At 45.6% G+C, this 26,907-nt stretch overlaps 1 protein-coding gene across 2 annotated transcripts in view; it reads right to left on the bottom strand.

The window, feature by feature from the left end:
• The window catches only part of RPTOR (regulatory associated protein of MTOR complex 1), a 353,634-nt gene that overhangs the window by 96,618 nt on the left and 230,109 nt on the right, over window positions 1–26,907 (bottom strand). For both annotated transcript variants that reach the window (XM_068529624.1, XM_068529625.1), the window contains exons 8-9: window positions 1,389–1,489; window positions 704–848 (exon numbers count right to left, since the gene is read on the bottom strand). In XM_068529624.1, the coding sequence (XP_068385725.1) occupies window positions 704–848; window positions 1,389–1,489 (246 nt within the window). The remainder of the gene's footprint in view (window positions 1–703; window positions 849–1,388; window positions 1,490–26,907) is intronic.

Below are 26,907 nucleotides of genomic sequence, written 5' to 3'. Positions count from 1 at the left end.
TCTATTTATCTATTTGGCCGCGCCGGGTCTTGGTTTGGTATGTGGGATCTTCGTTGCAGCACGTGGGATCTTTAGTTACGGCATGTGGGCTCTTAGTTGCAGCATGCGGGATCTAGTTCCCTGACCAGGGATTGAACCCAGGCCCCCTGCATTGGAAGCGCAGAGTCTTAACCACTGGACCACCAGGGAAGTCCCAGTAATCCAGTTTTGAAGGAAATTTATAATCAACATACAAGCGTCATAAAGATCACACTCGTGGGTGTGTGTGTGTGACAGCGTGTGTATATGTGTGAAATAAGCATGCAAATTAACTGGTCATGAACCCAACAGTTTTAATTCTCTGGAGCAATCTTGGATACACTTCATGAATTCAGCTGGCAGTTTCTTTCCTCAATACCAATCCCTACAGAGTCAGAAACTCACCCGCAGGCCCTCTCCGTCCCGAGCTATGAACTGCAGGGCCTCTGTAGGCACTGGTCCCGCTCAGCCCTGGATGACCCTTAGAGGCACCTGCACTTCTGCAGGGGACTCAGGCAGAGCTGAGGGTCGACCTTATTAACTTGTGTACACCACTCAGGCCTCCACGTTCGGAGCCACGTCTTCCTATTTTGTTCAGATAATTCCCTTACACTTGGACTATCGCAGAAACGGGAAAACCATGCTCCTTAGAGAACCTGATGCTGGTCTGGGGAGAGACACTTACCACATGGCGTGCATGTACGTGGGGGGCAGGCGTGGGCTGCTGACGGGGGTGCAGTTATACGACCTCATGATCCTTTCCGCCAATAAAAAATTTCGAAACAGACTAGCCACCAACAGGTCCTGTCTGAAGAGCTTTTGGAAGAGATCTGAGGGCAGAGAAAAGATAAAAAGGTGACTTCAGTGACTCACGTCTAGTATTTAAAGCCAAATATACAAATTTACTGTCCTTCTACCAGAAGTTGCAACAAGCAGGTTGGAACTAACATGCACATTCTCCACTGGCAGCACCTACATGACACACGTAATGTGAACAAACAGCAGAACCCAACCAACCGGTCACAGAAAAACATGAACGTGTCTTATACTATAGTAGTAATTGGGTTTTAAGAAATATGGATGGTGTGTGACTAGGAAGGCAGATGAGCCCTGAATCTGCCCTGAAAACACTAAGGACCCGAGCAGACGCTTCTCTGAACTCGCCCTGCAGCACTGCTCTCGACCTGATGCGCGATTCACTTCATCCTCGCAGAACCTTCGGGGCCCCTGCATTCTCCCGCCCACCCCCTCAGGTTTCTTCACTGAGGGGAACTCAGTCCTCCCATTCGACTTCTCTCACACGCCAGCGCCAGAGTCTCCTGACTCCGGGGCAGCAGCCTTCCCGCGAGCCCACGGCCGGGCAGCCTCACCCCGAGGAAGCACGTTCCACGCGATGGTGTCCGTGATGGCCGTGAAGATCCAGTTCAGCTCGCCCAGGGGGGTCCTCCTGTCGTTCAGCCGCCCGGGGATCCTAGGGAACACGAAACGGTCACGGAGATGGAAACAGGTGACACAGGCAGGAGGCGGTGGGGAGAGAAGGGGTGAGGGGACGACGACGCGTCAAACGGGGGTTGGGGGGAGGCTCGGCCACGCCAGGAGGACCTCCTTGCCTCGCCGTGATCTTTGAGACTCCTGTACGTCTAACCTCACATCTTAAAACTCAGCCTCCACTTCACTTTCTTCCCTTCCCCATCTGCACAGGAGCAGCGGGTGGGCCCCTCCGGCACCCCCGTGTGACAGCAGGCACAGAGCTCTGCTGACCAGGCAGGCCCCCGGGGCCCTGGAGCCCCCCACAGCCTTGCTCTCAGCCTCCAAGTGGACGGGCCCCACACCCTAATCAAGACACTCCTGTCGGGCAGGACACGGGTCACCTCCCAGAAGCCGAGGGCAACGGGAAGACCTCTGTGGGCCCAGCTCTTCACCACACAATCCTTCACCTGTTCAACATCAAAACAGACCTAGTCAGGCCTAGATTCCACCTCTTAAATTCACACGTAGTCCTGGGCGCAGCATCGCTGGACTGAAAATGCCAGCGGTGAGGATGTGAGAGGTGGGCCAGCAGCATCACAGGCCTCCCAGTGGGGCGTGTGAGGGGAGCTGGGCTTGCTTCCCCGGCCCCCGTGGGGAAATTCGAGCACAGGAAGAAAAAACGCAACAGACAACCGGGTGACACTCTTTTGAGTGATGCTCAATTTGCGGCCACTCACATACGACGCCTTGGGTGTATGAGCTGGCACAATCCTTCTGGAAAGGACAGACACACGAAGGACAGAAAACATCTGTATCCTTTCCTCAGTAAGTCTGCTCCCAAGAATCAATCTTGAACCAGAAACGAAGAATGTGGAAACAAGGTATGTTTTGCAGTGTTTTATTTATAACAGTGAAAAGTCAGAAACTACCTATGTGACCAATAATAGAGAAATGATTAATTATGGAACAACCACAATGAAATAACTACAAGCTATTAAACTGTTGTTTATGAATATTTTAATGATATGGGGAAAAGACTGCTTTGTAACCTTAAGTAAAGAAGCGGGACAAATATCGTGCCGTCATAATTATACACAACACGTGCAAGGAGAGCCGATCAGGAGGAAAGCCCCCCAGTGAGGCAGTAGCGACACTCTCCTTGTCTTCACATCTGCACGCAGTCAGCATTGGCTGCCACGCCTCTGCCCACTCACCCGCCTCTCGCCCTGGCAGCTGGTGGTGACAGGACGGCGTTCTTGGAAGAAGGAGGGTCTGCTGAGGTCTATTTCCAAACCTGGACCAAGCGCATCATGGGTGTGTGCAGTGCCCCTTGAGTCAGGTGAAGCAACACAGCCCCGGCTGGCTCCTTGGGGTTTGACCCTTGGGAAAGGCCGCTGCGTCCCCAGCGGTGAGGAGATGCTCCTGAGACTCCCCGCCCTGCTGCCGGCACTGCGGCCAAGCCATCGGAGGGAACAGAGGCCACTCCTTGTCAGGCGGAGGTCAGTGTGCATTTAGGTGTGTTTTTAAAATCCTCATCTTGTGACGATCGCTGGCAGATAAATGCAAAACTAAGACTCCCACTATGATCTCCTGAAAATTCTACTGATGTCTTTCACTAAAGCTCATCATGAAACCACAGACCAAGCCATCTGCCCGACGGATTTCAGACAGACCTGGGAACCATTCAAAGTGATTAATCAACCAATCATTGCAAGACCCATCTGCATTTGGCAGCCTGGGATGACAAAGGTGGAAGTGAGTCCCACTTCCCTCCCTTTTCACGTCATTTAGAATTAAGTCACTTCAAAAAAAAAAAAAAAAAGAATTAAGTCACTTCAGAAACTACTTGTTTCCGTTTTCCTTTCTGTAGTTGATCCTAAGGACGTCAAAACCCAACTCGCTCTGGAAGCCGTCTGCGTCAGCGATGCAGGGCCACGAAGAAAGGCACAGCACAGTGTCAAGCTCAGGACACATTTCGTTACACAAGTTTCTTTCACCTAACCCTCCCCCCAATTTCATTAATAATCAAGGTGGTTCTTTTAAAATTTAAACCCACAGTGTTAATCAAGGACTAACTTCTATGTGAAAAGCACAAAAAGCTATAGTTTAGGAACAGATCATGGAACTGGGAGATGAGAAAAACGAACTCTAGTCCCAGCTGTGCATGTCTGGGTAACTTCTGGCGTCTTGTTTCTCTGCTCTGAGTCACCCAGGTTAACCTCATATGCAAAATGGGGACCAAAATAAAGTGGATAGCACTTCCAAAGAAGATGCAGCAGAGAGCCAGCAGACACTTCCTTGGAAAATGCATGCCACCTCCTCAAACTCCTCATCACCGCTGTCTGCCGTTGGATTTATTCTCACCTCCCCCGACATCTGGGTTCACCTACAGCTTCCAGCACTGCCCACTGTGTGGAGCCTGACTCCAGCAATGGCGACTCTGCTTCTGGATCTTACAAGATGACCCAACCTGAGGTGTCTGCCTTCACCCCTTGCTTGCTGTCTTCACAGCTCAAATTTAACATGTCTAAAATCAAGCTCATCCTCATTACTGCCATCTTCTTCTCCCCTGTAGCATGTGTCCTCGCTCCAAGAGTCCCCGTGGATTCTCTTCCATCAGAGCTCGAACCCTCAGAGACAGGGCCCACTCATCTCTTCCCCAAGTGTAGCTCGTGTTTCCTGCTTCTTGCAAGGCACCTCTTCCACTGTTTTTTGGTAACCACTCCCACTGCAAAGGTATCCTCAATGGCCTTCTTGATCCAATTCATACTAGGCAGGGTGACGGCCCCCGGTATACCTTTGTTCAAAAATCTACAGGGTTCTCTGCCTACTGCTGCAGTGGTTTCAAATAGTTCTATTTCAACAAAATCTCACTTGGAATAAAGGAAAGCAGAGTTCCTCTGGCTGGAGGGGTGGGGGCTGGGAGCCACCAGCTTCCCAGTGGCCCACGCCTCCCCCGATGGGCCACCGCGAGGCCTCTGAGGAGCAAGGGCGAAAACACTGCCAGTGGAGTTGGGTAGAAAGTTTCCACTTGGCTTCAAAGCCATCAACTTGACACAATAAACTTTGAAACTAGTTCCCTCTGGTTGGGTCCATTACCTCGCAGTTGGACAAAAATATCAAACTCAGTCTCCTCTCATTTGCCCACTTGGAACAGCCTCCCACCTGCCTTGGGCTGGTTCTGGCTCAGTCTTCACAAGCGAAGCCCAACTTCCCTGTCCATGAAGATGTCTTGACCACAACAGCCTTTGCTCAGGTCCTTTTCAACTGCATCTCCCTCGGGATTTCTTTGGCAGCCCACCGACTGCTTACTTTTCTTTTTATTTATTCAGTGTTGCTCCATGCATGTTAATTATCTGTGTAACTAGGTAATAAATTCCTTGTAGGCAATGACTTACTTTCCTCGATGTAAATCAGTCTCTTCACAGAGTCTGGTGGAGTGCTGAGCACATGCACGAGCTCACAGCCCACACATCTGACTCATGTTACTTCCCTACTTAAGAACATTTGCTCCCACTTGGCCAGCAGCTCCCTGAACCCCGTGTGGTGGAGGGACTGACATGGAGGGGCACCGCCCAGACCCCCCAAGAGGGGCTGGCTGCTCAGCGGGAGGAGTATGGTCGGGTACACCGTGCAGCTGGGAGACGAGCCCGTCTCAGCCGTCAGGCTGGCCCCAGCTGGTGATCCCCGGGCCAGAAGTGCGGGGCCTCCACAGGCGGCCTGTGCTCCGCAGCTCAGCATCATGGCCGCGACTTCTTCGCCTCCCTCCCGTGCTTCTCCCCAATAAGCTTGTGTCCCTTGTCTCTGTGTCTGCCCCCATCAACCAGCCAGCACCATGGTCTGGGGTAGATGTCTCACCCTGCCTGTCCTCACCTCCGTTCGTTACTTTCTGTGTCTCCCCAGCTTCCTCTCTCGCCAACACGCCGATGTCTAGCTACACGGAACTTGTCCTCCTCAAACAGCTCACGTGCCTCCAGACCTGCGCAGACGCCCTCCTGCCTCCCTGGCCCAGGGGTCCCCCCAGGCTTTCAGGTTCTGCTCTGAGGCCCCCACAGAATTCCGTAAACGACAGCTGGTGCCCGGGCTACGTCTCCCACTAGGCTCGGGGCTCTTGGACGGCAGGCCCACGTGCTTCCTCGTGCTAACCTAGTGTTCACCCATAGCATCTAATGCAAAACAGATACATATTTGATGAGTGAGTGGATGGATTCTTGCTGCATGATCACAGCTCTGTGTAAATAAAATGCTAAATGAAAAACTATGGTTTCCAAGAAAATGACACAAACTCACTAAAAATACTCAAGTGATAAGAAGATAACACAAATCATCCCAAATTTCACCATCTAAGAACCAGTAGAAACATTTTGGTGACCATTCCTTCAGATATCTCTTTATGCACAAAATCAAATAATTTTAAATGCACTGAAATAACAATATGAAAAGACATGCTACATTTTTGTTAAAAACATCCACCAATACACTTAGGAAAAAAGTCTGGGAGGGTCTGCACCAAAGTAGTAACAACAATTATCTTGGCATGGTGGAGATTATGGATGATTTTAATTCTTTTTGCTTATCTGTATTTAATAATATATATGCTGAAAACACGCTACTTGCATAATAAAGAAAAATGAAACTTTTTTTTAATAAGAGGGAAGCCAAGCAAGTTTACCCGAAAAGGGAAAACATTTGAAAACTTCATGTTTTATGAATTTACATCATCTCATATTCAGTTCAAATAAAGGAGGATGCACTTTTACTCTGTCTGCTTTAAATGGCTTTATGAAAATGATGGTGCAGAGAACTTTGGGCTAATTCATTTACTTAATGCAAATAATTCATTACTTAGAAATGCTCTGTGACTAAGAAAATGGGGAGGCAAACCCAGCAATTTAAAAAAAATTCATTCATTCACTCATTTATTTATATTTTAGCTGTGCCAGGTCTTAGTTGTAGCACGCGGGTTCTTTGTTGTGGCATGTGGGATCTTTTTTTAGTTGCTGCATGCGGATTCTTAGTGGCGGCATGCAAACTCTTAGTTGCGGCATGCATGTGGGATTTGTTCCCCAAACAGGGATCGAACCCTGGGCCCCCTGCATTGGGAGCGTGGAGTCTTACCCACTGGACCACCAGGGAAATCCCCAGCAATTTTTTAAAAAAATAATTCTTTCGAATATCCAGGTCCGTATATACTGGTTAGATATTTGATTAGACAAAGCCAGATAAACTAGACCAGGGTTCTCAACCTGTGGGGTAAGGGACAGTGCTCATGATGTCACCAAAAGGAGTCCCTGAATATGTGTGCAGGTACATTTTCTCAATCAGTTAATGCTATACTGAAACCAGATGTGTGCGCGCGTGGACACACACAATCTCAATCATTCTAAAAATTCAGCTGAGTGGGAAAAGAAAACTACTTGACATAAATGAAGGTTGGGAACTTCTGCCCTAGATAGTACATTTTGGGACATATTTCTTCATATGCTGACATTCTGCTCAACTGGACCAAGCCACATCTCTATAAGACTTCTTTCTAATGTCTCTTTATTTAAAATTGTGTACAATTCAACACTAATATTATCTGTATTTCCTATTACACAATGGCTTTTTTCTAGCCATTCACAGATTTCAAGTGATGATCATCCAAGTCCATTTCAGTGTGTATGGAACCTGCAGTTTATAAAGTGTGATATGGTTTGTTTGCAGCCTGAATGGTTTGCAGTTTTACAGAAGAGTCCCCCTTTAACTGGACTGCAGGACTACGTCTGAGTAGTCAGGAAGAAGGAAATGAGAAACACGCAGTAAGAAAGCCTGGCTGGAAATGTAGCCACACTTGTTTAAATGTAGAAAGCCTGTGGACGATGCACTCAGCTCTCAACACTCACCCAGAGACACTCAACTGTGCAGCCACTGGGATGCTATCTTAGTGCTGAGTCAGCCGGGCCCTAAATTACATCTGCAAAGCCTGGGGCGCACGGTTCAATTACTCTCTTAGGGTTTAGAAGACCTCCTGGCAATGGCAGGTGAGGTGACTCAGATCATTCTCCCACTGAGAACAACCAGAAACCTGAGAGAGAAAAGCCCCAGGCTTGAGCCGGCACCTGGGGCTCCATTTGTCCCAGAGTTACCTGGCAACTCTGAGAGGCAGAGAGCCTAAGCTGAGCTTGGCAGACTCACAGGCTGGAGAACAAAAACTGAGGGCCCACCAAGGAGATGGAGCTCAGGTAAAACCCCCAGTCTTGGAGCTGGGTGCAAAGGATGAACCACAAATAACACAGACCTCACAGCCTCAAATCATCCCAGATTTCTGTACAATTTCCATTTTCAATTTGCAACATTCAGTAAAAAATAACCAAGCATTTATAATAAATATAAATGGAATATAATCGATAATAATTTTGAATCACTATGTTGTACACCTGAAAATAATATAATATTGTAAATCAACTATACGTCAAAAAAACTCCAAACAAAAAAACAAACAAAACACCGCCAGGCATTTCTAGGTTTAAAACCAAGAAAAACAACTGACAAGAGAAAGAGATGGACACAGGATTCAGATATTGGCAATATCAGACACCAACTTCAAAATAATTTTACTTAATATGTTCACAGAATTAATGCACAGGATGGAAAACTCTGGCAGAGAACTGGAAACTATGAAATAAACTCTGGAAATCCGGGAACCTCAAGAACTTAACAATACAGTATATTAAATTTAAAAACTCAATAGATGGGCTGAACAGCAGATCAGACAACACTGAAGAGAGATATGGAAGACAGTTCAGAAAAAAAAATACTCAAAATTAAGCAAAAGAGACAAGAGATTGGGACATAAGAAAAAAATACATAAGAAACAGTGGATATTGTGAAAAGACCTAAGATGTACATACTGGCGTCCCCAAAAGAGAAAATGGAATAGAAGCAATATTCAAAAACACAATGGCTCAGGGACTTCCCTGGTGGTCCAGTGGGTGGGCTCCACACTCCCAATGCAGGGGGCCCGGGTTCGATCCCTGGTTGGGGAATGAGATCCTGCATGCACGCCGCAACTAAAAGTCCCCATGCCGCAACTAGGAGTCCACATGCCGCAACTAAAGATCCTGCATGCCGCAACGAAGATCCCGCATGCCTCAACTAAGCCCTGGCACAGCCTAAATAAATAAATAAATATTTAAATAAATAAATTTAAAAAAAGCATTTAAATAATGCAAAAAAGGAGTCACTCTTTAAAAAAAAAATACGATGGCTCAGAATTTTCTACAACTGATGAAAGACATCAAGGCACAGTGTCTAGTGAGCTCAGGCTGTCGTAACAAAATACCATAGACTGGGTGGCTTAACCAACTGAAATTTATTTCTTCACAGTTCTGGAGACTACAAGTCCAAGATCAGGGTGCCAGCATGGTCAGGTTCTGGTGAGGACGCTCTTCCTGGGGGCCATAATTCAGTCTATAGCACTCAGGTTGAAGAAATGCTATAGTCATAAAGCAGGACAAATACAAGTAATGCCCACATAGGCACATCAAAATAAAACCGCCAAAATCCAAGACAAAGAGAACTTCCTAAAAATAGTCAGAGGAAAAAATGCATATAACTTTCCAGGGAACATGTATTAGCAAGGGTCTCGTCAGGAGACAAAAACCATGCCAGTAAATTAAGCAGAGAAAATTTAATATTAAATGCTTTAACTAAAATATGGAGATTAACTAACTACTAAGAAGGACAAAAAGAACTCTAAAAAAGACAGGATTGGTATCTGTAGGGAGTAGCTACTACCTCTTCAGCTCAGGGAGTACACCCAAAGAAGGAGCAAATTTGGAAGAGGCCCCACCCAAGGCTAAGACTTAGATCTTGCTGGAGAGGGTGTGGCTGCACCCCACTGGATTATAGAGAAAATCATTACCCCTCAGAATACAGGTGCATAAATCTTTAATAAAACATTAGTAAGTCAAATCCAGCAGTATATCAAAGGGTAATACACCATGATCAAATGGGGTTAATCACAGGAATGCAAGGTTTGTTTAACATTTGAACATCAATAATGTAATGAAACTATTAACAGAACAAAGGAGAATAAATTATTATCTTAACAGATGTAGAAAAAGCATTTGATAAATTTCAACACCTGTTCATGATAAAAACTCTCAGGAAACTACTATATACAAAAGACAACTTCCTCAACCTGATAAAGGATATCTATGAAAAATTCACAACTCACATTACCCTTAGTGATATAAGATAAAATGTTTTCCCCTAACTGATCCTTAATTAGGATCACAGCTTGGAGGCCCAGTTTCATCACTTCTATTTAACTTTGTAGTGGAGGCATTAGCCAGTGCAGTAAAGCAAGAAAAAGGAATTAAAGACATAAAGATATGAAAGGAAGAAGTAAAATTGTATTTATTTGCAGATGACACAATTATATACATAGAAGATCTTAAGGAATCTATAAAACAGGTATCAGAACTAATTAGTGAGTTTAGCATAGTTAGAAAAATGAGGCTATTATACAAAAATCAAATGCATTTCTACATGCTATCATTGAACAATATAAAAACTGAAATTAATTTAACAAACTATTTGCAAAATATATACAGTTAAAACTACAAAGCATCAAGACAACTAAGTCAGTATGTGATAATGATCATGGTAGATGAACCCACTTAGTGCTACAGAAAAACCATGAATAAATATCTAAATTAGACTGAGGACTCCAAGAACTAGAAAAGGGTAGAATGGAATATACCACAGTTAAAAACACAAGTTAGGAGCTATAAAGTTTGGGTTTGGTTCTTGAACTTTTACTTACTATTGTATGACTCTACTTCTTTTATGCTCCATCCCTTGAAAACGCCAATAAGGACCCACTTTTTTGGATTAAGTTAAATGAGATGATGTACGTGAAGCACAATGGCTGATATATAGTAGGTACTCAGGTAGATGCACATACAGCTCTAACAATAAACTGACTCTCAAGAAAGGTCCCTTGTCAGGGAACTAAGATCCCACAAGCTGTGCAGCGAGGCCAAAGAAAAAAGAAAAGAAAGAACTGTTGGGAGGATACCCAGTGAACTACAACAAGAATGTCCAGTAATGATGGTGATACAGGTGAAATGCCTCAATGTCCAGCAGATGCCTGCAGCCTCCGTCACTTCTCTGCAGTACTTAAAATTCCAGAAACTAAATACAACAGTCAGCAACAAAAGAGGAAGATCTGGTCCAGCATCACTACATGATGGGGGTTAATGTCCTCCTGGGCATCTGACATGCACTGTTGACCGAAAGCTTCTCTCTGGACACCCAATCCTGATCTCACTGACCAGACCTCTGACCAGAACCAGGCAGAGGCCTGAGGATCTCCCCTGCTCTCACACAGTGACCTCGAAGCATCTGTCCCTGACTTCCTCGTTGTAAGATGTATCCCCTCGTAATCCCCTTGAACAGCTCTGACCACTCCCCTCAACAGAGAACTTCACTTTATACTGCATTTGTCACAGTCAGAGATGTTTGATGCCATTTGCTGAATTCATGGGATTAAAATGAAAAGTAAACAACAACAACAAACTACAAAGTATTGCTGCAATAAATTTTTAAAAGACTTAACTGGGGAGACACACCACGCTAATGGCAGAAGACTCAGTATTGTTAAGACAAGAATTCTCCTCAAATTGGTCTACACATGCAACACAATCACAGTACAAATCCCAGCAGGCTTGTTAGAAACTGATGAGCTGATTCTAAAATTGACATGGAAATGCAAGGAGCTAGAATAGCCAAAACCATTTTGAAAGGGAACAGATTTCCAGTAAAGCTACAATGATCAAGACAGTGTGGTTCTGGCATAAGGATAGACATAGAGATCTATGTCATAGGACAAAGCAAAAGGACTACACAATTACATTCAAATGATTTTTGTCAAAGGTACCAAAGTAATTTAATGGGAAAAAGACTTTATTTCCATGATGGTGTGGGAACAAATGTACATCCATACAGAAAAAACTGACCCTTGACTCACTGCACGTCATGTATAAAAGTTAACTTGAAGCGGACAATAAACTTAAACATAAAAGTTAAAACTATAACAGTTTTAGGAGAAAATCTTCACTACCCTGGGGTACGCAAAGATTTCTTAGGTGGGGCACAAAAGTATAAATCATAAAAGAAAAAACTATTAGGTCGGATTTTATCCAAATGAAAAACTCCTGGTCTTTAGGAGAGTGCTGTGAAAATGAAAACAAAAGTCAGACTGACCAAAAATATTCACAAGATGTAGATCTGACAATGACTTATATCCAAAATATGTAAAGGTCTCTTGAAGACAAACAACACAATTAAAAAGTTGGCAAGAGACATGAATATACATTTTATTAAAGAATATAAATTAATGGCCAATAGCACATGAAGAGCCACTTAGCACCATTAGTCACTAGGCAAATGCTAGTTAAAGCCTCAGGACACAGCATCACACACCCATTAGACAGCTAAGATTAAAGGGACTAAGAACACCAAGTATCAACGGGGATGCAGAACATCTGGCCACTCACACATGACTGGGGCGAATGCTGAGCTGGGAAGTTTCTGATAAAGTTAAACACACACCTGTCACACCACCCAGCCATTCCATTCTTCAGACACAAAAGAATACAGTATCATCTTCTATTTATCTGAAGCTCTAGAAAAGATAAATCTAATGTATGAGAAAAAGCAGATCAATGGTTGTTTGGGTCTGGGGGCTAGGGTGGGGGATTAACTGGGATGAGGTACAAGGGAACTTTCAGGACATATTTTGAGTGTGATGGTGGTCCCATGGGTGTATAAAGCTGTCAAGACTCATCAAACTATATACTTAAAGTGAGTTCATTTTATTGAATGTAAGCTATATTTCAACAATGTCAATTTAAAAATGTAAAAACAAGGGCTTCCCTGGTGGCGCAGTGGTTAAGAATCCACCTGCCAATGCTGGGGACATGGGTTTGAGCCCGGGTCTGGGAAGATCCCACATGCTGTGGAGCAACTAAGCCCATGAGCCACAACCACTGAGACTGCGAGCCACAACTACTGAGCCTGCAAGCCACAACTACTGAGCCCGCGCACCACAACTACTGGAGCCCACGCACCTAGAGCTTGTGCTGCACAAGAGAAGCCACTGCAATAAGAAGCCCGCGCACTGCGACAAAGAGTAGCCCCCACTCGCCACAACTAGAGAAAGCCTGCGTGCAGCAGCAAAGACCCAACGCAGCCAAAAATAAATAAATAATTTTTAAAAAATGTAAAAACAAATGAAGGGGAAATTACAGCGTTTTCAAACAATAAAAATATAACTTTTCACTGGCAAACCTGCACTAAAGGGAATAAAGAAAAATGATCTCAGATGGAAGCTCTGAGGTGCAGGAAGGAATGAAAGACAATAGAAGATGTAAATATGTGGGTAAAAATAAGTATTAACTCTATAGAATATTAATAATGTTTATGGAGATGATAATATATGGAGAGTTAAAATATATGACAGTAATTGTATACAATTAAGGAAGTGAGTAAACGAAGTTAATTGTTCTAAGGTCCTTGCCATCACCTGGAAAGTGGTAAAAGTACTAATTTATATTAGACTTTAATAAGCCAGGGGTTGCCAAAACTATGGCCCTCGGGCCAAATCCAGCCAGCAGCCTATTTTTTGTATGGCTTGAAAGCTAATAACAAGCCTTATAATTTTAAAGGGCTGTAACAGAAGATAAAGAAGAATAAACAACAGAGGCTTTATGTGGCTCACAGAGGCTTAAGTGTTCACTGCCTGGCCTTTAACAGAAAACACAAGGAGACCATGGCTCTGGGTAGCCACTCCAGTGTAGGAAAAGAACACATAGTTAACAAGCCAAAAGAAGGGGAGGAAGGGTAGTAAAACTGTTAATCAATCTAAAAGGTGGCAATGCAGGAGAAAAAAAGGAAGGTGTAAAAAAGAAATGGGGGAAAAAACAAAAAAGAAACAGGGTGGTAGATTTAAACTCAAATATGTCAATTATTATACCAACTATAAAAAGACTTGATACTTCAATTAAAGTCACCAATTTTGGGGATGTCTCTGGTGGCTCAGTGGTTAAGAATCCACCTGCCAATGCAGGGGACACGGGTTCGAGCCCTGGTCCGGGAAGATCCCACATGCCGTGGAGCAACTAAGCCCGTGCGCCACCACTACTGAGCCTGTGCTCTAGAGCCCGTGTGCCACAGCTACTGAAGCCTGCGCGCATAGAGCCCGTGCTCTGCAACAAGAGGAGCCACCGCAATGAGAAGCCTGTGCACTGCAACGAAGAGTAGCCCCCGCTCGCTGCAACTAGAGGAAGCCCGCGTGCATCAACAAAGACTCAACACAGCCAAAAATAAATAAATAAATAAATAAATAAATAAATAAATAAATAAATACATTTATAAAAAATAAAATCAAAAAATTTTAGTCTAGATTTAAAAACAGAAAAGTCAACTATATCCTGCTAAAAACAGATACACCTTAAATATATAAAGCTATAGAAATATATATAAAGATACCTGCTTAAATATATATAAAATTATTTACACATCATACATAAAATTATGTACACACACATTATGTATATACATATGAAAAGACACACTCTACAAACACTAACCAAATGATAGCTGTATGGGTACGCTACTATCCTACAAAGTGGACTCTGGCAAAGGCATTACCAGAGATGAAGAGTGACATTTCTTGGTGACAAAAGGTTCAATTCATTCTACCAGGAAGGGGAAATCAGTCACGGCTAATGTGTCCTTCTGCAGTTCTGTGGTCAAAATGGGAATGGGCTTTTAATTTAAAGTAAAATGACAATAAATTGTCAAAATTACTTCTTGAACAAGAAGAGAAGAGGAAGTTGAGGTATATGTATCAGCAAACGTTTAATTAAAAATGTGTCAGGTTATAGGAAACCATAACATGGCATTAGGCTGAGGGCACAACAGGCATTCAGGATGATGGAAGAAATTTTCACATACTGAGGTATGGGTAAGTCATTCTGGCTTATACATGATTTGGCCTGAAGTTTATGTTAACTAGAACAGCCTGTCTTATGGCCTGTTTATCATACATTGTACAACTGCTTTAACCACTAAAGAAAAGAATGCAATATCCAGGGAATTCCCTAGGGGTCCAGTGGTTAGGACTTGGCACTTTCATTGCTGGGGCCCGGGTTCAAGCCCTGCTCGGGCAACTAAGATTCTGTAAGCTATGTGGCATGGCCAAAAAAAAAAAAAAAAAAAAAAAAAAATGCAGAGTATCCAGAAGAATTTCCACTTGAAAACAGGGGTAAATGCCTCCCTTCCTATGACACCCATGCTAGTTCCCCTTCAAAGATAAGTTCCCTTCTCAGATGCCAAGGTCATGCTGCCTTGCAGTGTAGCTGCTAATCTGTCTCTTTTGAAAGCTTGAAGGGATGTACCTCTGTCATGTTTGGTGTATATTCTTTGTTCTGACAGGATATAAAACTGTGCTGAAAACCATGCTTCTCCAGAGCAGCTCCTCAGAGCTACTGAGAGGCTGTCCTGGACTATAGCCCTCAGTTTGGCTCAAATAAAACTCTCTTCTCTCCTTTATTATAGATTGTTTATTGATTATTTGCGTCAACAGGGACAATCAATAGGAAAAGACGAGCTACATATTAAGAGCACTGACAACTCGAGGTTGGACCATTAGGGAGCCAGTATGTCCAGGTCCTCAGGGAACATAAGAGGCTCTCAGACTTTTTTGATCACAACTCCTAGTAAGAAATGCATTTTGCATGGTGACCTGATATACACATATACACAATCATATGTAAATGTACACATTCAAACAATAGGGCCAGAAAGCATTCATGTTGCTAGAAAAACAAGGATATTTTCTAACCTTTTCTCTTTTTTTTAATGCAAGGCTGTGACCCACCAAACTGATTTTACAGGCACTAATAAACTATGACCTGCAGTTTAAAAAAATCTTGACTTAAATGAAGCTCTTGCTAATTTCTCCTGGAAGATACTGGCTATCAAAATAGTTTGATGGTGAACAAAGCACCCGAGAGATGTGAGAGATTAGAAAATTACATAATTCTACCTCTGAATAAGCTGACTGATATTTTTCAAAAGCCACACAGGCAGCTTGTTTCCTAACGATTTTTAAAAAATCTGTACTGAGCCTTAAAATCGAACGGTTTATGTGTGCAGCTCTGCTGTTCCTCACATCCCTTTCCTTCTGCCTTTAACAGCTCCCACAGAACAGAAGCCTGCCAATCTTTACTTGTGAAGCAAATGTAGAAAAATGTATCTTAAAATCCTGGGGGGAAAGGAGTGATGATTTCCAAGGCTCAGTGGTGAGCAGGAGTTAAAACAACACTGGAGATAATCTCCCTTTTACTGAATTTATTACAGAGTGATAAACTATTGCCCGTTCGCGGAGCCAGCCAACAACAGCACCAGTACTGGCACGAGTCCCTCTGGAGATTGCAAACAAAAACCAGAGAGACACGGGGTCAAAGAGAGGGAAGGAGCAGTTTCCCACGTGCTTATTCAATATGTTTACGACACAATGAAAACAGGTTCTTTTCTATTAAATAGTACAGAAATAAATCTGAACCTAAGATTATTTTTTAAGCATTCCCTGAAAAAACCTGATTTTCTTTGGCCTTCCTGGTGCTGATCTTCAGACAGACCCTTTACTGAGAGCTATAGGCCCAGGAGCCAAGCAGAAGTCTCCTCCAAGCAGAGTACTCTGAAAAGCTGCTAAAAAGCCTGTAACATTCGGAAAAGGCAGTTTCTAAAATGAGGGAAAGAGGCGAAATCCAGACGAGCTCCAGGGAGCACCCCTCTTGGTCCAGACGGGCAAGGAGCACTTCCCTCCTGAGATGCTCCCCTACCTTCAGGCTGTGCTCTCCAGGTGTCCCCCCTTGAATGTACTGAAGCACCCTCACAGGGAGCTTCTCGGTAAAGAAGGTGGGAGGAGGGGAGGGGGAGGGTGGGGCTGTTGGAGGGCGGAGCTGGCCTGCTCAGCAGCAGACTTGGACGTAATGCCTCCAAGTTTCATACAGATTGATCCTAACCTTTCTAGTCCATGGGATGCCAGGGTTACTCCACACCTCGTGCTGAGTAGGACTGCCGGCAGTCTTGCTGGAAATTCTGTCTCTTCCTGTCAATTTGTTAAAACACCACAGAAACGATAGTTTCCAAATACAATCAGGTTGCGTTTGCCGTTCTTGATCTTCCAGGATAATTTTCCTCTGAGGTTTTCCTGGCAGGGCTGCATTAAATAGACATGAGAGCTCCTCTTCCTCCCAGGTACCTGGTGCCCCGGAGACCAGACACTTAGACTCATGAAACTCATGCCACCTCCCTTGTAAGACCTTTCCTGATATGTCCCCAACCAAAATGAACCCTTCCTCCCTCTCAACATCCACACATGAACTTGCAGAATGTTAAGGGATCCTTCAGTTTACACGCAGCACGGAGATAAGGGGGTGGAATCAGAGAGGCCTGCGTGTGAACCCTCCAGGCTCTGCCACTTCTCACTGTGTGACTCTGGGCAGGTTACCTAACCTCTCTGTGACTCAGCCACATCATCTGTACCACCCAGCCCCACAGGAACTAGAAAAGTGGAATAAGTTAACACCTAACAAGTTCGCACAAAACCTGGTACATCGTAAGGGCTCAGAAATTATAGCTGCTCCTATTTATTTGCTACAAACCCCCCACAAGTTCTAAAACAAATTAAATCAGAAATTTTGGAAGTGCCCAAATAAACTCAACCCCTAAGTTTAATATAACAAACATGATAATTTTATGAGCAACCTAAGTTACATGTAGCACATTTTCACTTTTGTAACTTGTAAAGTAGCCTTTGGGAAAATAATTCCAAATTATATATCTGAGAAGAACTCACATCCAAAATATATAAAGACCTCTTACAATTCAATAATCAGAAGACAACCCAGAGAAAGTGTGGGTAAAGATGTTAACGGGCACTTTGCCATAAAAGATAGATAGACAGCAAATGAGCACAGGAAAGGTGCTCCACATGGCGCGCCTTGGTGAGTTCAAATTAAAACCCCACACTCACAAGAATGGCTATAATCAAAGGAGCAGGCGATGACAAACGTGGAGAGGATGTGGAAAAACCCACCTCTCAGGCACTGCTGATGGGAATGTGAAATGCTACAGCCACTTTGGAAAATAATTTGGCAATTTCTTAGAAGTTAAACATAAATTTGACCATATGACCCAGCAATTCCACTCCTAGGAATCCACCCAGGAGAAATGAAAATAAATGTCCATATAAAGGCTCGTACATGAGTATTCATAGCAACATTCCTCCTAAGAGCCATTGACTGATGATCAATGATATGGATAAATAAAGAAATGGAATACCATTCAACAATAAAAAGGAATAAAATACTGGTACATGCTATAATATCAATAAACCCTGAAAATATTATGCTAAGTAAAAAAAAAAAATCCAGACAAAGAAGACCCCATTGTTTGATTCCACTTACATGGAATGTCCAGAAAAGACAAATATACAGAAAAGAAAGTAGATTAGTGGTTGTCTGGAGCTGGGGTAGCAATGGGATTAACTATAAATGGGCACAAGGGATCTTATTAGAGTGATGGAAATGTGTTAAAACTGGATTATGGTGATAGTTGCATAAATCAGGGGATTTACTAAAAACCATTGAGTTGTACACTTAAAGTGGTGTGTAAATTACACCCCAATAAAGCTGTTGGAAAAAGTACAACAAAGACAACCCCCTCAAATGCCCTAATTGGATATATAAGTGATACTACAAAACCCACTTTATTTTCAAAATGTCATGTTTTCTGCATTGACCCAACAATGAGGCAGGCTGGAGAGAATCGTTTGTTGTCGAGCTACTTAATTTTGTTACACTAAAATTCTACTTTTTTTTTTTTTTCTTTTTTCTGGCTGTGCCGCATGGCTTGCGGGATATTAGTTCCCGGACCAGGGATTGAACCTGGGCCCTCAGAAGTAAAAGCACGGAGTCCTAACCACTGGACCGCCAGGGAATTCCCCAAATTCTACTTTTTAGTAGATGTAAAATTTTCTCTCTTCCCATTTTTCCTTTCTTTCCCTTAATAAACCAGTAGTTTTTTTCCACTTGGAAGTCATCTATTTCTTGCTTTTCCTGGCATCCCCAAAGCTCATGCTGCCTGGGTCGGAGGGACCTTACACATCGTCTCCAGTGCAACCAACCTCCTGGTTCACCTCGCCCCTCACAGCCCTCACTCTGCCTGGGGTGCGCTCCCTGCTACCCAGCTCGTCTCGGGGGTTTTGACCACCGGGCGGTTCTTCGGGATACCAAGACCGCTTTCGCTGAAGCTCCCGCCCGGCAGCTCTGATGCTAGCACTTCTTGGTACCAGACAGATACATGTAATTCACCTGAATCTCATGAGTCTTCCATTATCTAAAACAGTTACCTGTCATTCCAGAGCCTTCTCTGCTCCAGGCTCAAAATCCCAGTTCCTTAAAGTGCTTCTCACATGGCTGCCCACTCCATGTCCCACCCCATCCCCTCAGGGTCTATCACCTCCCTTCTCTAGATTTTTCTATTTCTGGAGCAGTCATTTCGAAGAGTTGACCCAAATTAAGTTCAGTTTACTAAAATACTGACTTTTTCCACAGGGGCTAGTGTTCTATCAAATTTTCCAAATCCCATACTTATACATGTGATTTCTGGGGACCACTGTGAGATCTATATACATAATTCTGATCATCTGCATTTAGCTACTCAGCCTGTCAAGACCTTTTTATATTCTAGTATTGCGTTCACCTCAAAGTTTTCTTAATATGAGCAAATTCTTAGTTTAGCTCTCATTACTTCTAATAACAGTACCGTTACTGTTGATCTGAATTTCTGAAAACTTTTTGCATCATTTTGCTCTACTTTCTATGGTTAATTATTAAACGCATCCTTGTTGTAGCAGAAGAATGGTGCCATCATGAGATCGTGCAATGGTGAGGCGAGTTGTTGGTGCTGTCACATCTAAACTGACTCCTGCTATACCTGGAATAGAAGGAGGAGCATTCTGGCTGCGATCCCAGTAGTAAAAAGCAAAGCTTTACAGCTCTAAGACATGATACATGGCACACCAAATTGACCTGGGCCATCATTCATGGAAGTAATCTTACAGATCTTGCAAAAGGACCAGCTGACCACCTTCTTCAGGTAAGATGAGGGACAACCCTCCCTGTGGCTTTCCAGTTGTACCCATGCTCCATCTTGCAAACAGAGCGCATCCATCAGGCTTTGTACTACCGCTCCCTTTGGTGGAAAGCTGCAGCTAACAGACTTACAGAGCAAAGCGTGGCCGGTGTTCCTTGCCACTGATCCAAATACTGCCTCCTCTGTGAAGCCCAGCCCGTGGGTCCTCCTCCATGGAGTTGGCCCCAGAATCTCCAGCTTGCCAAGGGCTCTCTCCTCTCTGGACCACTATCCACTCACAGGCATTCACTGACTGCCCACTACACGCTGTCCACACAGGAGAGGAGGCCAACCTCTTACCAACCTCTTACTGAGCGTCCAGTCCAATCTCAGCTCCAAGAGGCTTGCAGCCTAGTGAGCTCAGGCCTTCCTTGTTAATGGTTCTACAGATATGAACCTGAGCCCCCTGATCAGTTTTTAAGCTCTTGAGGACACACCATCTCGTACACTGTTAGTCTTCTCCCATCATCACCCCCTAGCACCTGGTGTGGTACACACCGCCAGCACGCCAACACTTGCCGGTGGCTGGCATGGAAGCGTAAACGTCACCGCATACCCGTACAGCAACCCAGCAACTATAGTTGGAAACAATCTGGCTCCATCTCCTATTTAGGTGCTAACCAAGCTACTAAGTGCTCAGCTGCCCTGTGTGACGTAGTGATTTGAGTCAGACTTGAGAGGCCACTGTGAACCCTCTAAGTGCGTTAATTCTAAATACCGGACCTACGAATGCCCTTCCAGGGCGGCACTTGGAGCACACCAAACTTGTGCCCAACTCAGTCTGCGAGGCTCCCGGTTGGGATGCTGTCCCCCACCTCGCGGGGCCGGCTCCTTCCGGCCAGGTGGAGCGCCCTCCAGGAGACAGGCCTTCCAGGCTGCTCAATCAGAGAAGCACCAGTAACCATGTTATGGCTCCATCTAGCACATTTTGTAATTTCATATTTTTTAATTTATGTTTTCATGTTTCCTTCTCCTGATAAGAATGCAAGGGCACACACCAACTCTTTGCTGAATGAATGAATGAACAGTCCAAGAAAGAGATGCCTGGTTCCTAGGCGCGTCTAAGCTTAGAGTCTCAGATGCCCCTCTCAAAAGTAGGCATCTCACGTGTGACTCACTGGCTTCTAGTTCAGAAGACATGCTCAGATCAGCGTGGGCAAGTGTTGTCTCTGGAAAGAAAACCCGGCACAATGACCAGGCGGTTTGGCGGATGGAGCAGGCAGGAGCTGGCTTTGTCACTTACAAGTGACTGAGCAAGACACTCAACCTCCTCTCGTCTTGGTTTCCAGGGTCTGAGATGGAGATGGTGCCAATAGTCACTCCCTGGACTGGTGTGTGGACCAAAGAGCCAATGCACCTCTGACAGCTCGGGCGCACCAAGGCCTGTGCCAACATGGGTGACAGTGGGGCTCTGAGTCCTGTATTGAGGGACAGGTCTAGGGACCACTGCTTCGTGTAACTGCCCCCCACCCCAACCCAATGAAGCAGCGGCCACTGCCGGGCTGTAAGGGAGAGGATCGTGTTGCAGAGCTGGACTTGAACAAGCTCTCAGAGACAGGTTAACAAGAAGTAGACTAAGAAGGAGGGAAGCAGTGCCAGCATCAATAGGGACAGAAATGGGATGAGGCACTGACTCAGCCTTATCTTCTCCGTCACAGGCCTGCTGCAATAAGCGTCCCCGGAGGCACCAGCAAGACTCAGGAGACAATGTCACCACAAGGAAGGCCAATCTGAGAGTAACTGGTAGGCACGCGCTGAGGCCCCAGTGGCCTTCCCCTCTCACCGCCTGACGCCTGCCCTCGATTAAGAAAAGCCGCCTGCACTGCCATCTGCATCCCCAGATCTCACGGATTCAGCATCCATTAGAGACCCACAGACACATTTTCTTCAGGACACCGGGAGGGCGCCGAGGGCACCAGGCGCCAGGAGATGAAATGAGTGCCGCAGATGTTTAAACGCCCCGAGCGGCCCTGTGCAGCCTTTGCCTGGATGACGAAAGGCCAGAATTTGGTCCCACTGAGAAGGAAATGGACTCTCTCTGCACTGTGAGCAGGTGCCCCACGGAGGCCTCGGGAACCTCTCATGCTCCCCGGGCAGTTCATCCATGGCTTCCTCCCAGACAAGCCTCCTTCACGCTGGCTGATCAGCACAGGCCAGAGAGACCGTAAGGGGTGTGGGGACCCGCCCTCCTTCCCCTTCCGACCTGAGCAGGATCAGAGCGCAGAAAAGCCCGGTCCCACCCAGCCACTCTCCCCGGTGGTGGCGCTCCAAGACCAGGCTGATTGATGCCTGCTGTGGGGCTGGGGACGATCTGTGACTCTGTTCCCCCTCAGTGTTCCCACATTTCCGCCAATTACTCACATTCTCTCCATTGCACCATCTCTTGGGGTTTTGTTTTCCCCACTTCATTTCCAAATTAGCTTCCAGTGAATCATTACTCATCTTCTCAGTGACTGGCAGGCGTTAATGAATTACTGATTTTCACCTTCAAGCAGCCGATACAATATATTTATGTTGCAAACAAAGGTACTTTTTGAATCAAGACTGGTATCTTTTGACAGTTTTCCTTTGAAACATAATACATGTGTGCAATTACAGCTTGACAGCAGAGTAAATTCTAATCACAGCTACTGAGCAGCAGGCACAGGCTGCCGCCAGCCCTGGACCTCTCTGCCCACGCCAGCCCCATGGGACGCCGTTTCCCCTCCTGCCACGATGCTGGGACAGGCCACTCGGCAAGGCCTGGGCAGTCAGACACTGGGCTGGCTACTTGCCTGCCGGAGCCTCGGTTTCCCCGTCTTTGGAATGTGGACAATAATAGCATCTCCCTTCGAAAGGCTCTAGGGAGGACTAGAGAGTTAATATATGTAATGCACTTAACACAGTACCTGGCACATAGCAAGTGCCCAATAAATGTCACCTATTATTCTTCCTAATTCTCAACTAAAGAATCATGGGTTACCCTGTATTCTCAAGCCACAATTCATGTATGTTTTTACCTCTTCCTCACTGTATCCACAGGACTCAGATGAGACCAGGATTCTTTTTTCTTTTTTAATTTATTTATTTTTATTTTTGGCTGTGTTGGGTCTTTGTTGCTGCGCATAGGCTTTCTCTAGTTGCAGCGAGTGGGGGCTACTCTTTGTTGCGGTGCGTGGGCTTCTCGTTGCGGTGGCTTCTCTTGTTGTGGAGCATGGGCTCTAGGCGCGTGGGCTTCAGTAGTTATGGCACGTGGGCTCAGTAGTTGTGGCTCGCGGGCTCTAGAGAGCAGGCTCAGTAGCTGTGGCACACGGGCTTAGTTGCTCCGTGGCATGTGGGATCTTCCCGGACCAGGGCTTGAAACTGTGTCCCCTGCATTGGCAGGCAGATTCTTTTTTTTTTTTTTTTAACATCTTTATTGGAGTATAATTGCTTTACAATGGTGTGCCAGTTTCTGCTTTATAACAAAGTAAATCAGCTACACATACACATATGTTCCCATATCTCTTCCCTCTTGCATGTCCCTCCCTCCCACCCTCCTTATCCCACACCTCTAGGTGGTCACAAAGCACGGAGCTGATCTCCCTGTGCCATGCGGCTGCTTCCCACCCGCTATCTATTTTACGTTTGGTAGTGTATATATGTCCATGCCACTCTCTCTCTTTGTCACATCTTAACCTTCCCCCTCCCCATATCCTCAAGTCCATTCTCTAGTAGGTCTGTGTCTTTATTCCTGTCTTGCCACTAGGTTCTTCATGACCTTTTTTTTTTTTTTCCTTAGATTCCATATATATGTGTTAGCATACTGTATTTGTTTTTCTCTTTCTGACTTACTTCACTCTGTATGACAGACTCTAACTCCATCCACCTCACTACAAATAACTCCATTTCGTTTCTTTTTATGGCTGAGTAATATTCCATTGTATATATGTGCCACATCTTCTTTATCCATTCATCCGATCATGGACACTTAGGTTGCTTCCATGTCCTTGTTATTGTAAATAGAGCTGCAATGAACATTTTGGTACATGACTCTTTTTGAATTATGGTTTTCTCAGGGTATATGCCCAGTAGTGGGATTGCTGGGTCATATGGTAGTTCTATTTTTAGTTTTTTAAGGACCCTCCATACTGTTCTCCATAGTGGCTGTATCAATTTACATTCCCACCAATAGTGCAAGAGGGTTCCCTTTTCTCCACACCCTCTCCAGCATTTACTGTTTGTAGATTTTTTGATGATGGCCATTCTGACCGGTGTGAGATGGTATCTCACTGTAGTTTTGATTTGCATTTCTCTAATGATTAATGATGTTGAGCATTCTTTCATGTGTTTGTTGGCAATCTGTATATCTTCTTTGGAGAACTGTCTATTTAGGTCTTCTGGCAGGCAGATTCTTAACCACTGCGCCATCAGGGAAGCCCGAGACCAGGATTCTTTTTTTTTTTTTTAATTAATCAATTTATTTATTTATTTATTTATTTATGGCTGTGTTGGGTCTTCATTTCTGTGCGAGGGCTTTCTCTAGTTGCGGCAAGCGGGGGCCACTCTTCATCGTGGTGCGCGGGCCTCTCATTATCGCTGCCTCTCTTGTTGCGGAGCACAGGCTCCAGACGCGCCGGCTCAGTAATTGTGGCTCACGGGCCTAGTTGCTCCACGGCATGTGGGATCTTCCCAGACCAGGGCTCGAACCCGTGTCCCCTGCATTGGCAGGCAGATTCTCAACCACTGCGTCACCAGGGAAGCCCCGAGACCAGGATTCTTAAGATGGAGACTGCAGCTAAGTTAAAACGTTCAGAGAAGATGGCGGAAGAGTAAGACGCGGAGATCACCTTCCTTCCCACAGATACAGTAGAAATACATCTACACGTGGAACTGCTCCTACAGAACACCCACTGAACGCTGGCAGAAAACGTCAGACCTCCCAAAAGGCAAGAAACTCCCCCCGTACTTGGGTAGGGCAAAAGAAAAAAGAAATAACAGAGACAAAAGAATAGGGACGGCACCTGCACCAGTGGGAGGGAGCTGTGAAGGAGGAAAGATTTCCACGCACTAGGAAGGACCTTCGCGGGCAGAGACTGCGGGTGGCAGAGGGGGGAAGCTTCGGAGCCACGGAGGAGAGTGCAGCAGCAGGGGTGCGGAGGGCTAAGCGGAGAGATTCCCGCACGGAGGCTCGGCGCCGAGCAGCACTCACCAGCCCGAGAGGCTCGTCTGCTCACCCGCCGGGGCGGGCGGGGCTGGGAGCTGAGGCTCGGGCTTAGGTCAGATCCCAGGGAGAGGGCTGGGGTTGGCGGCGTGAACACAGCCTGAAGGGGTTAGCGCACCACAGCTGGCTGGGAGGGAGACCGGGAAAAAGTCTGCAGCTGCCGAAGAGGCAAGAGACTTTTTCTTGCTTCTTTGTTTCGCGGCGCGCAAGGAGAGGGGATTCAGAGCGCCGCCTAAACGAACTCCAGAGACTGGCGCGAGCCGCGGCTATCAGCGCGGACCCCAGAGGCAGGCGCGAGCCGCGGCTAACAGCGCAGAATCCAGAGACAGGCGCGAGCCGCGGTTATCAGCGCGGACCCCAGAGACGGGCGTGAGACGCTGGGGCTGCTGCTGCCGCCTCCAAAAATCCTGTGTGGGAGCACAGGTCACTCTCCACACCGCCCCTCCCGGGAGCCTGTGCAGCCCGCCACTGCCAGGGTCCCGTGATCCAGGGACAACTTCCCCGGGAGAACGCACTGCGCGCCTCAGGCTGCTGCAACGTCACGCCGGCCTCTGATGCCACAGGCTTGCCCCGCCTCCTCTGTAGCCCTCCCTCCCCGGGGCCTGAGTGAGCCAGAGCCCCCGAAGCAGCTGCTCCTTTAACCCCGTCCTGTCTGGGCGGGGAACAGACACCCTCAGGCGACCTACATGCAGAGGCGGGTCCAAATCCAAAGCTGAACACCGGGAGCTGTGCGAACAGAGAAGAGAAGGGGAAATCTCTCCCAGTAGCATCAGAAGCAGTGGATTAAAACTCCACAAACAACTTGATGTGCCTGCATCTGTTGAATACCTGAATAGACAACGAATCATCCCAAATTCAGGAGGTGGACTTTCGGAGCAGGATATATTAAGTTTTCCCCTTTTCCTTTTTTTGTGAGTGTATATGTATATGCTTCTGGGTGAGATTTTGTCTGTATAGCTTTGCTTTATAATAGCTTTATTTTACTTCACTATATTATAGCCTCTTTCTTTCTTTCTTTCTTTCTATTTTTTCTCCCTTTTACTCTGAGCCGTGTGGACGAAAGGCTCTTGGTGCTCCAGCCAGGCATCAGGGCCGTACCTCTGAGGTGGGAGAGCCAACTTCAGGACACTGGTCCACAAGAGACCTCCCAGCTCCACGTAATACCAAACGGCAAAAATCTCTCAGAGATCTCCATCTCAACATCAAGACCCAGCATCACTCAATGACCAGCAAGCTACAGTGCTGAACACCCTATGCCAAACAACTAGCAAGACAGGAACACAGCCCCGTCCATTAGCAGAGAGGCTGCCTAAAATCATAATAAGGCCACAGACACCCCAAAATACACCACCAGACGTGGACGTGCCCACCAGAAAGACAAGATCCAGCCTCATCCACCAGAACTCAGGCACTAGTTCCCTCCACCAGGAAGCCTTCACAACCCACTGAACCAACCTTAGCCACTGGGGACAGATACCAAAAACAACGGGAACTACGAACCTGCAGCCTGGGAAAAGGAGACCCCAAATACAGTAAGATAAGCAAAATGAGACGACAGAAAAACACACAGCAGATGAAGGAGCAGGGTCAAAACACACCAGACTTAACAAATGAAGAGGAAATAGGTAGTCTACCTGAAAAAGAATTCAGAATAATGATAGTAAGGATGATCCAAAATCTGGGAAATAGAATAGACAAAATGCAAGAAACATTTAACAAGGACGTAGAAGAACTAAAGAGGAACCAAGCAACGATGAAAAACACAATAAATGAAATTAAAAATACTCTAGATGGGATCAATAGCGGAATAACTGAGGCAGAAGAAAGGATAAGTGACCTGGAAGATAAAATGGTGGAAATAACTACTGCAGAGCAGGATAAAGAAAAAAGAATGAAAAGAACTGAGGACAGCCTCAGAGACCTCTGGGACAACATTAAATGCACCAACATTCGAATTATAGGAGTCCCAGAAGAAGAAG

Source organism: Eschrichtius robustus, chromosome 20 (assembly GCF_028021215.1).
Source record: "Eschrichtius robustus isolate mEscRob2 chromosome 20, mEscRob2.pri, whole genome shotgun sequence".
Lineage (NCBI taxonomy): Eukaryota > Metazoa > Chordata > Mammalia > Artiodactyla > Eschrichtiidae > Eschrichtius > Eschrichtius robustus.
This window is presented reverse-complemented; position numbering and strand designations above follow the sequence as displayed.